Source organism: Apiospora phragmitis (assembly GCF_038363925.1).
Source record: "Apiospora phragmitis strain CBS 135458 chromosome Unknown utg000001l:1.0-2902119.0:1.0-2906034.0, whole genome shotgun sequence".
NCBI classification, from domain to species: Eukaryota; Fungi; Ascomycota; class Sordariomycetes; order Amphisphaeriales; family Apiosporaceae; genus Apiospora; species Apiospora phragmitis.
The window spans coordinates 2690679-2703197 of record NW_027117399.1 but is presented as its reverse complement, the minus strand read 5'-3'; the positions used below and the strand labels follow the sequence as shown (position 1 = coordinate 2703197).

Genomic DNA, 12519 nt, shown 5'->3' with positions numbered 1-12519 from the left:
TTTGCTACCACAAATGCTCATGACCGCAGTCGTGATTGCTTGATAGGATTTGTTCGCTCTCGGGGATGATATGAGGGCTGTACCAGATGCTTGCCAAGCATTGCTTGGGCGCTTTGAGCTTGACTTCAGCACCCCTGATAGGTAATTAGGTATTACTCTAGACTAGCTAAGAAATCCTCGTGGCTTGCTACTCGTTCGTACCATGCAATGTATGACGACGGAATGGATCCAGTTGGCTTGATCTCGCAATTCGTGAAGCGGCTGTCTGGACTTCTTGATGTGACTCTGCATCATGATCGCAAGGGGTCAATCCAGAATTCGCATGCTGTTCAACTGCCTATACCTGACGCTGATGGATGGCAAACGGACCCTTCCTATCGCTTGATTAGGGGAGCCACTATCCCCTAGCCAGATTTGCTGCACTGACTGCGCCTCCAGCAATGCTATTGACAACTTCGGATGAACTCTTAGTACAGGCGGTGGGGTTTTAGCAAATATTTATTTCAACGACATGCCACTGGTCAGTTTCCAACTACAAGGCAGGAGCATACTTTCAGTGGCACTACCTCATGTCACTTCAAGAGGTCATGCCTAAATAATACGAGAGATAAAACACCTAAGCCTCTAGGCATCCAAGTACGCCAAGTCACAACAGCATCCCGAGATGTCAATAGGAGAGCGGAGAATAGAAACCTTCGTATGGTAATCTATTGACTGCTTTCCACTATGAATATGCTAATGATGCCCCCAAAGTTCCCGCAACACCATATGATCCATGACTCACTTCTTCTAGAACTAGCCCAGTGCGTGCAGCCAAGGCCCCTTGAGCAGATCCTCGGGCGTTGGTCTCTTGGCCGGGTCAATCTTCATAGCTGACACCAAGAATGCGACGAACTCTTCCTTCTCGTCGTGAGCGAGGCCCGTCGTGTACGCCTCGAATATGAGATTGCGGTCCGCTACGAACGGCTGCACATCTCTTGACCCGGCCGTGCTCATCAAAAAGGCGACCCACCAGGGCCGGATTTCCCTTTTCCAGCAAGGCCTTCGGAAATGTGCCCAGCAGGTGCTCGATCTCGGCCAAGTGCTCCCGGAGCTCGTAGTGCCCGTCTGGGGCGACCTGGCCGCTGAACATGCACATCGCTCGGTACATCTCGAGGACGATGGCCCCGACGTTCCAGATGTCCACTGCCGGACCCCAGGGCGCCCCAATCAAGACTTCGGGGGCACGTAGGGCAACGGGCTGGATGACCTCTATCAAGTGCTTGTCGGTTCAGCTGGAGACACCCCAGTCGCCGAGGACAATAACAAATTGGTCGAATTGATCGCCGTCTTCAAAGTAGTATTTGCGAAGAGGGAGGGTAGGGATGATTGTTTCTCCGACCTGTTCTGTTGAACTGGTTCTTGCGTAAGGTAGCCAGAGTCGATGCGGGAGTGGCTCCGCATCTTCACGAAGATGTTGATTGCCTGGATGTCTGTTTATAGGGTTAGCCGAGATTCAAAATAGACGTGGACGGTACTCTCCGGTGTGAACCACTCCACATTCGTGGGCGTAGTCCAGAGCCAGCGGTAGCTGGATGGTAATGCGCCGCATCAACTGGGTTGGAATCATGCAGTCCTTGAACCAAGATCCGAATCCAGTACGCTCTCGCCGCAGAGCTGGAACACAAGGCACACATGGGTTCCGTTGGGGCCTTTGTGCTCGAAGTCGTCTTCAAGATGGCAAATGAACTTGTACCCCATAAGCCTCTGGTTTCCATCCCTCAACTGGCGCAAGATCTCTCTCTCGTAGAGGTCTTTTGCGGCCCCATAGCACCTAGCGCTAAGGATCTTGAGAGCGCGATACTCGGCATCATCACCTTTCCTGCATTGAAATTAGCATTTTCTGCATTAGGTGAGACTGGCAGCTGAGACCGTGTGACATACTTGGCCTCAAGATCTCGAACAAGCCAGACGGTGGAATAGGTGCCGTAGCCAATCTTGTTCAGAATCTCGTATCTGCCATGGTAAACATCACCGATATAGTCAGGGTGGAAAACACCCTGCCGATATACGCCATTTCCTTCTTCCAACCCTTCCTGCTTGCTCGGCTTGCTATGTTATATTATGAGGGATGCGGGTTAAGCAGAAATGGATGAATGTTTACGCTGGCAATTAGACAGCTGGGTATGGAAACATTCGATAGGATATTTGGCACTAACTGACAGACCATGTAGAGGAGAAGGTGAATAACAATACCAATGGGTCTTTAGAAATTTACAAAGCGTTGCCTACCGAGAGAAACTGACAGAGGTCATGTAGGAACCAAACTAGAAAATCAGATGAAAACACTACAGCAAAGCTCTTCACTATTGACAAACTGAGCTATTATGCGTCATCGGTATCGGGTAGAGTCTTTTCGAGACTGAATTCTCTAAAGTTGGCGCCTCATAGTGCACAATCTATTATGTCGCTGGCTAGGCCCGAAAGGGATGTTGTGATGCTCTAAAGCTTCTACAGGACTGGTTATGATCCTCCGAAATTGGCTGCCGGAAGTGTTCCGGCGTTTGAGGGGCCTTATAAAACCAGCAATATCCAACGGCCTGCCGGCTCGATTTGCTCGAGCGCTTTTGCTGCGGAGCATCTTGACCTAAACAGACAAGTCAAGTCTTGAGGATTGAAGCCAATTCCAGACCTGTGTGCTGGTTACTCGAGGGAAGACAGTCTTCCATGTAAGAGGTTGCAACCGGGCATAGGTACTTAGACTTTTTGGCTTGTTCCGGAAAATGTTTTCTTTCTGATGAGGAGGTGTCACGTGCTTTGACTCCACTACTACTTCATCTAAGATGAATCTACGATCTGAAATGGAGACCTTGACTATTCGTACTCTCCCCCAATCTTGGCAATAATCACCCACGCCTAGTCTAATATGGCGCCAATCCGTATCGGTTTCATCGGTCTCTCAAAGACCGGCTGGGCACCACAGTCTCATCTGCTCTATCTCAAGCAAACGGACAAATTCGAGATTGTGGCCATCCAGAACAGCTCAGTGGAGAGTGCCAGAGATGCAATCAAGCTGCATGGTCTGCCAGAATCTACGAAGGCGTACGGGAATGCCGAAGGTTGGTGGCTGTGTCCATCTGGCAGAGTTTCCAGGGTGTTGTCGCTAAACTTCCCTAGATATTGCCAACGACCCGAATGTCGATCTGGTAGTTTGCAGCACCCGTGTGGATCAACACAAGGAGTGTATTGTCCCGTCACTCAAAGCCGGCAAGGATGTCTATGTCGAGTGGCCGCTAGGCAAGAGCCTGGCTGACGCGGAGGAGATTGTAAGCTCCAGAAAGCAAGCAGCCCTGGCAGTCGTAGGCTTGCAAGGACGACATGCCTCCATCATATCCACTATCAAAGAGTTCATTGCATCCGGCAAGCTCGGGGATGTGCTCAGCAGCACGTGGTCCGGGTATGGCGTGATGGGAGGTGACGTTGCTCAAGAGGCAATTGCCTACTTTGCCGACAAGAGCGTCGGGTGCAACCTCCTCACCGTCCATAGCGGACACGCGCTTGACTGGGTTCAACAAGGTAACTTTCACCCCAACTTTTCATCCCTCTCTAAATAAAACTGACGATGTGACCCTCACAGCACTGGGGTCGACGTTCGTGCCCACGGAAAGCAACGCTCTCATGACTGTTCGCCGCCCCTTCGTTAAACTCACCAAGTCAGACGGCACGGTCATCTCGGACCACCACCCCCAGACCGCCGAGGACACCATCTTTATCAACGGCGTGTTAGCCTCCTCCGTCCCTGTGCAGTACTCCCTGTGCGGTGGAGCACCTTTCAAAGGCGCTCCTGCTCTTGACTGGCGCATTCTGGGCACCAAGGGCGAGCTCCGTGTCACGGCTTCAGGGGTGTTCCTGCAGATTGGCTATCCGGACCAGAAGATCGACTTCTTCGACTCGGTGGCGGACCAGGTCACGGAGATCCCCATCCAGACGGACGAGTGGGATAAGCTGCCGATCCCAGCGAGAAATGTGGCTAGATTCTATGAAGGCATTGCAGGAGACGAGAAAGCGAAGAAGCTTTTGTGTGGATTTGAAGACGCGATCGAGAGACACCGATTCTTGGAAGGCCTCGATGGTTGAAAAGGAGCACCCGGGTCCTCGACGCTTGGCCAAATGCCGCCATGATATGCGAGATCATATCCGACGAGTCTGTCATACTAAGAAGGAAACGTCACCGGGCTTTCTCTCATCTACCAAAAGAGACTATATGTTGCTGGGGTTTAACATTATCTTTATAAACACACGTACTTATGTAGTGATAGGCGAACTGTTGCAACGATGCTTTCCAGTTTGCGGGCGTAAGCTGTTAACTACTTGGTGACAGATGACCAGATTGGCCTTGCCAAGCTTTTGTTGATAACCACCGGAAGTGTTGCAGTTGGTGGTGGTTGTGTAATAATACCGCGGTGCATCATCCGTCATTGACATCCAACCACCAACCAGGAGACGACGGGCAAAGACTGCGGACTCGGCGCAATGAAGCTTAGCGACGCACACTACTACCAGCAGTCAAAGCCCGCCCACCCCGCGGCCGAGAGCAAGCCCGAGCTGACGAGGCGGAAGGCCGCCTTGCGCGGGTTAAAGTGCTCGAACATGGCGAATAACTCGGGAACGATTTCTGTTCCTATTTTCCTTTTTATTATTGCAGAGATGGGAAGAAGTTCACAGATTGTATTGGCTGGAGCTGACAAATGGTTTTCTCCCTGGCGCCCTGTTTGCTTGCTAGTGCTGACCAAATTAGCGAACATTAGTGCCTACAACTTCAGTGTAACCGCCCAACAAAGCTGGGTACAAAAGGCATCTCACCTATTTCACTCCTTGCTGCAATCGTCACCTCTGTGTCGTCAAGCTTCAAGATGTTTCTAGCCAATGACATCGTTCATGGCAAGAAACTACGTAAGCAGGGTGAGAAGCTGAAAAATAAGATAAATCAAATCCTGGGGCAATCCCACCCTGCTCATGTTCTTTCAAATTTTCTCTTCGGTTTGACAACTGAATCATTAGCCTAGAGCTCTTATACGAAACGCGCATCCCGTTCCACCAGCTACCGCCGACGAATGTGACGCAGGAGTTGCGATGCATATAGTCTGGCTGCTCCTTGTTTCCCCTTCGGGCGCCGTATGTGTCGGCTAGTATCCGGGACCAACAACGTCGCCACGTCTCTCTACCTCGACTCGCGGGCCGTGGTGGAGTGCCGCTGCGGCGCCATCCTTATGCCACTGGCGTGGGGGCTCCTGGGGATCTTTCCCGCGGCCTTGGCCATGCTGGCGGTCTATCAGCAGTGCCTTCTCCCCACCTTTACCTTCCGGCAGAGCGGGAAAGAGACGCGAGCCGAAAGGTCTCGTGCCTTGGCGAAGGAGTCCTTCGAGGCGCCGCGTCGATGGATCAGCGAGGCGCTATTCTCGGCCGCGGCGCTCGCGGCGGTGCTGCAGCTGGTCTACAGGACTTCGATACTGTCGGCCATGACGCCCATTTCCTACTTTGATACCCTGCTCATCGTCGCCCGCTATGCTGCGAGCAACATTGTCTGTCGCTCGCTGTTGTTCGTGGAGCTCGATAGGGTCAGGATCAGACTGCGTGGATTGTGATAGAATAACTATGTCTCTTCCTCAGGAACTAGAGTTGAGCGTTGCGAGCGGGATAGCGGCGCCCCAGATTGTTCCAAAACTTCGCATAAATGCCCACGTGGCCGTGCCCACGGCTACATCCGACTCGGGTAGGGGTGTCAAGACAGTTGGGAGCGTAACTGGCATGACGATTCCGATGGCAAGGGCTCCAATAATCTGGACCCCAGCCCAATATCCGGTGGGTATTGTCTGGTCGAGCCTCGTGAAGAGTCCAATGGCGATGGGGAAGAATGCGAAGCCAATCATCAGTAATGGCCGATAACGTCCCAATTTGGACATGACCCCGCCACTTGCGATGGTAAATGGCATACAGACGGCAGCGGTTGGCAAAATATTGACCCCTGATTTGAACGCAGAGGACCTAAGAACAGCCTGGAAATAAACGGGCAGGACGAAAAGTATCCAATACACCAGCATGTTGTGAGTGAAGGCGCACCAGAAACCCGCAAGAGAGGTTCGGTTGGTAAATAGTCGGAGAGGTGTTGTTGGCTCCGGGATCTTTGTTTCAAAGGCCAGGAACAGAACAAGGCCGATGAGACCGAGGACCAGGGGCAATATGGTCCGCCACGACGACCAAGGCTGTTCACTTCCACCCCAGACGCCCCAAGAGATACGAGGACCATGGCCAGTGTCAATCCGGACAGTGGGAGATTCAAGTAGAAGATCCATCTCCATGTGGCATAGGTGGCAAAGGCGCCCCCACGAGTGGCCCCACGGTGGTAGAAATGGCATATATGGCAAAAATTAAGCCCATGAATTTGCCACCCTCCCGTAGTGGCACCAAGTCACATACGACCATTTCCACGAGAGCATTCAACCCACCACAGCCGATGCCTTGGACGGCTCGGCCGAGAACCAGTACGCCTAGAGTGGGGGCTGGCCCAGCAATGGCCGATCCCACGGCAAAAGTGACGGTTGCTAAAATGGTCAGAGCCCGGCGACCAAAAATGTTGGCGGTCTGGCCAAATATGGGCGTGAAGTCAGTGGTTGTGAGCTAGTAGGCATTGGCAATCCAGGAGTAACCCTGGCTCGTGCCCAGGTCGTTGAGCATCGAGGACATGGCTGTCGAAACAGCTGTCGCATCCAGGCCGGCAAGGAGACTCGCGACAGCCATGGAAGTCATGAAGGCCTTTTTTTGAAGTAGTCAGCATCCGGCACGCAATGGGATTGAACGTAAGTAGTTCCACACTCACCCAGAAGCGCCATCCACGACCAGCAGATGCTGTCGCGCTCGTAGCTTGCTCCGCCGACGCCATATTATTCTTCTCCCTCTCGATATCCAGTAGAAATGGCGTGTTGAAAAGCAATTTAACTTAGAAGCGACTCAAGATATCAAGTTTTGTTCAAAGCGGGAGAGTGCTACCCCCTGCATGCGAGGGATATGCGTAAGACGACTCTTAGTGGCCGATTGGACCATCAGCAGTCTTTTTGACCCAACCCGCAAGCCCGTTGCGACCAACTGCAGCAGCCTGGCCATGGAGAGGGTGACATCGGCACTAGGTTTGCGTGCATATTGCACTTCGCATCTACTGATCCCCCAATTATCGCAGGACTGGTAGGGCTGTGAGAAGAAGGGTGTTTTCTGGGGTGTTGTAACGGCCGGCCATTGTGACCCCACCGACTGACACCATTGATGTTGGCTGTTATCCCACGTCAATCTGGACGCTAGTGATTACATGAACCCTCGCCGCTTTTGCTCAGGCTTCGCTCAGGTCGGCTCATGTTCGGCTTGGATAGCCTTGGCATTGCTCACTCCTGCTCAGGTCCCTCCGGTTTATCCATTGCGACAACGGAGCTGTTAAAAGTGAACTGCCACAGTGTACCATGAGCTATTAACCACTTAGGCAGATATGGATACGAATAAAGCACTACTTTCAGACTTGGGCGGAAAATGGAGTCAGGGGTAATCATACACGAAGTAGAAGCTCCGAATGTGGATGCTTATAAAAACCTTCTTCTAACGAACTTGCCCTATTTTTTCCTCCTAGAATTCTTTTAATTTAATTAATAAACGGTCTTTTTATATATAAAACTTTTTATTCTTATTTTATTATTCATTACTATTTTTTTATAACTCTTATTAAAGTTTAAATAATTTATTTAATATAAATAAATATAGCTTTTTTAAATCGTTATAATCGATTCGATATTAAAGCCGCTCTCGATTTTATTACTTAAAATAAGTTATTAAAGCGATTTATTATTAATAAATACGTTATTTATAAAAAGCTTTAATAAAAAAATAAAGAGGCTTATAAACGAGAAATAAAACTTTAAAATTCGTATATTATTAATTATTAAAAAGAATATAGGCTTTTAATTTAAATTAATATACGCTATAATTTCCTAAATCCGATCCTCGTAATATACGAATAATAAAGCACTTTATCGAAATTATCGAAATAACTATATTAAAAAGGCTTAATAAAATAAGAAAAGCTATTATTTAAAGCGTTAAGAATAAAATATAACGATTTTATAATATATAAGAACGCGATTATAAAGTTAATATTTCGATAATATTAATAAATTAAGTTTAATATATTTATTTAATTAATAATTATTATAATTAATTTAGAATTAATATATAAATAAAAAATTAATAAATAAATTAAGCCTTTTAAAAAAAAGCGCCGGCTAACTTCTTTTACGATAATAAATTACGTTTATTGATAAAAGTAGCTTTAAACTCGTAATTATTATAATTATATATATAAAAAGTAGCCGAATAAATAATATTAATTTATTTAATATTTATTACTTTATATAATATAATTTAAAAAAGTTTATTAAATTATTTATAAAATTAAAAACTAAACTTTTGTTACAACCCGACCTAACCATGCGGCTAAAACCCTACTCGCCGAAACGGGATTACTATACCCGACCAGGCTACGACGTTATAACCACCGACCGTACTGCTAGTTATATTAATATAAACCTCCCCTATATTATAAAAACGCATAAGTATAACTATAAAGATATCCTAAATAACGAAAGGATAAACCCGACCCGGGAGAGCAGCCAGGGAGGAATCACGTAATAAAGAGCGACTAAATTACCGCGCTACTAAATAAGCTAAGAGCTACAGGGTTACGACGCTCTAACTAAGCTATTAAAATAAATTATCGTAATTTAAGGAATAGATTACCGTAAGTTAATAATAGGATTACTATAAATTAATGGGCGATTTAATGAATTAATAAAAAAAGAGATTAGATATATAACGACGAACATTCCCTAAATATTTTATATAAACGTTTTTTATTTTAATAATTAATTTAAGTATTAATTTTAATTTATTAATAAAATAAATAGCCTTAACGAAACTATTATAAATACCTCTAAATCTATGTATTTTAATTACCTCTATTTTTACGAGTTTTTACTTATTATATTAATAAAAGCGACTTTTATTACACGTTTCGATATTTTTTCGTATTATTAATATAAACCTTAGTACGTCTTATTAATTTTTTTTTAAAACCCGAATAGCGTTCGTTATATTTTAATTACTTTTATTCTTATAAATTATTACTTAAACCTTTGAATAATAATATTATAAGAATTATATCTATATTTAGCTTTAATAATACCGTCCGATAAGGAAAGACTTTTATCGCTACCTTTAATACCTCTTAACGAGACTCTATTATAGATATCGATAGCGACGATAATAATAACGAACCTATTCGATAAGCGTTAATTAAGCGAATTAAAGAACTCGAGTAAAAGAGCGCCAATTATTAATATTATTACGTTAAGCTCGAAAAAAAAGTATAACGAGCTCCTAATTAAGGGCACCTTAAAATAAATACCCTATAATATTAATAAGCTATGTAAAAAAGTACGTCTCCTTTATACGGCTATTAATATTATCTAGACCCCTGTTATACTAAAGAAGGGTATAAAGATTAATACGTTAACACTTTTTAATAAAATAAGCGGAAACTTCCGAGGCTTCTTTATTTAGGTTAAAGCTTATTAATAATTTTACGAGGGAATATTTTAAAACGTTACCTAACGAGTTATCTACGCCGCCTCGTTTTTTAAAAATAAAATACTCGCTTAGTTCGAACCTTATTTAAATAAACTCGTAAAAAACGACTAATAAATTAAACTATACCGCATAGAGGTATAACGTATTTTTAAAAACTACGACAGCTTTAAATAAGCTTTTAATTTATTTTTCTAAGATCTTAATAAAAAGCGATAGGTAGAGAGGAAACTTAAAACCTTTAAATAAAAAGAATTAGCCGCTTTTTATATAGCCGAGTTCCGGTATATTATAACTTAATTAAATTATATCGAAGCTATAAAAATTATAATATATTATTAAAAATTAAAATACGATATTAAAAACGAATTTAGCCGGCTTAATGCCCCCGATAACTTTTTTTTATATATAGAACTTACTATTAAGATCGATATTCGTATATATAAACGACGCCGCGAAAAATAAAGCGGACCTTAGCGATAAATTAATTAAACCTAGGTTAATATAAGGCGACTATAATAATATAACTATATATTACTTAAGAATATTATAATATATAGTTATTATAACGAGCTTATAAATTTCGGCGTTATTAAATATAATAAATAAAATAAGAAGCTACGCGGCACCTATTATAATTATTAAAAACTAGGATATTATAATCGAGAATATCGAGTATTTGTAACAGGACAGAGGAAGCATCCGTGCGTCCCATAGCTCCCGGCCCCTCTCCTTCCAGTTTCCTTATAGTATCCCACATTCCCGTAGAGAATACATACGGGACAAGCGTTAGCTTTGTTCTATCACACCTGCATACTGCCAATACCTAGGGATCGATGCACTTTCACATATTAAAAAAAGATTTTTAACGAATCCCCGAAAAATAACACGTTAACGCTATTAAAATAAAGGGTATCTTTATAATAATTATTAAAAATAATAGCGTTATTATTAAATACGGCAGTTTATTTTAAATAACTTATTATAATAATAGGTATACCTTTTATTTAGCGGATAAAGAAAGTATTAAATAATTCCTTAAAACCTTAAAAAATAAGGAGGATTATAGCCGAAACATCGCGATAATGCGAAGGGAACGACCCCTCCCTTATAACAGAAATAGTAATTTAATAAACGATATTACGAGCTAATTAAAGTAGTTTATAAGCTACGAACGCTTAATAGGTATATTAATAAATTAATTAGTATACGAGATCGCTAAGTTTAGAAACTTAAAAACCGATGGATAATTAGTTATCCCTAATATTCTTACCCCGAATTAAAATACTTACGCTAAGTAATTATTACGGCCGGGTTTAATTAAAAAATTTACGGTAATTACGCCGTAAAGGACGACCTACGAATTTCTTTTATATACGAAGGATACTTTATGCTTTTATAGATTTTATACGTATATAACGTTTATATAAAATACCTCGCGAAGAAATTAAAGTACGAATAATTTCTTTAAAAGATTAATAAATAACCTATTACATAACTATACCCGAACTATATTATCGGGAAAATTTAAATATTAATTCTTAACGGACGACGCGTGTACTTATTAATATAAGAAGATTTACAGTAATTATAATAATATTATTTAAAAAGACGAGATTAAAAAGAATATTTTAAAAATTAATACTTTAAATACGCCTAGGAAAAATTACGAGCTTATAAACATTTAAAAAAAAAACGTTTAATACTTTTAAAATATATAAATATATATTTAATATAAAGACCCCTTTAATATATTAAAAAACTTATAAAGCGTTTATAAATTATTACAAACTTAATAAACTTTCGAATCGCCCGAGAACCCGGATTTTAAATATTAAGGATAGTATTATATATAAGGAAAAGTATAGAAACACTTTATTAACGTATTAAAAAACGCTTTATAAAAAACGGAGAAAACAATAATAACGATACGAGGATTAACCGTAAAAAATTATTAATTATTTATAAAAGCAGCGTTCGAGAAACGAACGCCGCCTATTATAAAAAAACAATAATAGGCGGACCAAAATAAATCCCTATACTAAATAACGGATAATCAAGCTATCCGTAAGTATATTATATTAATAATAAGCGTAAAAAGAGTTTATATTAAAGCGTTACTCGATAGCGAAGCGTAAAGAAACTATATTTCATTACGAATCATTAATTACTTTAAATTCGAATAATAAAAGAAAAACGCCCTATACCGATTTAAAACCGTTAATAAAGGATTTATAACTTATAATAATAAAGAAGTACGGAAAAAAGTCGCGAACCTTTTAATTAATATCAAAAAACGCTATAAACGAATCACGTATAATATTACGGACGTCGCAGGATACGACATAATTTTAAAGATATCTTAATTACGGGTAAATAATTTTAAAATTAATTAAAAAATAGGTTAATTTTAATAAAATATATTAAAAAGAGGTTTAATTAATAAATAGCGGTTTAAAAAGCGACCCCTTAATAAACTTAAAATTTTTAAAATATATATTATTATTAAAAAGTTTAAGCCGAACATTATAACGATTATATTAAAAAAATACCGGTAATTCGAAACTCTTTTTAATAAGAAATTAAAAATAAACTTACCGCTTTATATACGGTAAAATTATAGAATACTTTTTAAAAATAAAAGGGAACCTTTATTTATATTTATATATAAACTTAATTAAAAATATAAATAAGCTTTAAAAAAATATATGACGGAAAATCTCGAAAAAAGAGTTATTTAACCATTTATATCACCAGTAGGCTTCTTTATCCTCTTCGTTTTAAAAAAAAGTAAAAATAAGAAACTTAAATAACGTATATATATCGATTATTAAAAACTTAACGAAATTACTATTAAAA

At 41.5% G+C, this 12519-nt stretch overlaps 4 protein-coding genes across 4 annotated transcripts; 2 read left to right on the top strand and 2 right to left on the bottom strand.

Moving 5' to 3' along the window:
- Positions 1-795: 795 nt before the first annotated feature.
- Positions 796-2090, bottom strand: PG994_000816 (uncharacterized protein; the record flags this gene model as incomplete). Its single annotated transcript, XM_066852225.1, has 6 exons — positions 796-966; positions 1013-1240; positions 1283-1472; positions 1518-1594; positions 1675-1861; positions 1924-2090. Coding segments are annotated over 6 exons (1020 nt in total), but the record flags the coding sequence as incomplete, so codon positions are not given.
- An 815-nt stretch (positions 2091-2905) lies between these two features.
- PG994_000815 (NAD-P-binding protein) lies at positions 2906-4116 on the top strand (the record flags this gene model as incomplete). The annotated part of the gene is made up of 3 exons (XM_066852224.1): positions 2906-3098; positions 3157-3555; positions 3617-4116. 3 exons carry the CDS (start codon positions 2906-2908, stop codon positions 4114-4116), a joined length of 1092 nt encoding a protein of 363 aa, XP_066722856.1.
- A 1040-nt stretch (positions 4117-5156) lies between these two features.
- Positions 5157-5624, top strand: PG994_000814 (uncharacterized protein; the record flags this gene model as incomplete). The annotated part of the gene is made up of 1 exon (XM_066852223.1): positions 5157-5624. One exon carries the CDS (start codon positions 5157-5159, stop codon positions 5622-5624), a length of 468 nt encoding a protein of 155 aa, XP_066722855.1.
- Positions 5625-5645: 21 nt separating this feature from the next.
- PG994_000813 (MFS general substrate transporter) lies at positions 5646-6338 on the bottom strand (the record flags this gene model as incomplete). The annotated part of the gene is made up of 1 exon (XM_066852222.1): positions 5646-6338. One exon carries the CDS (start codon positions 6336-6338, stop codon positions 5646-5648), a length of 693 nt encoding a protein of 230 aa, XP_066722854.1.
- Positions 6339-12519: the final 6181 nt, after the last annotated feature.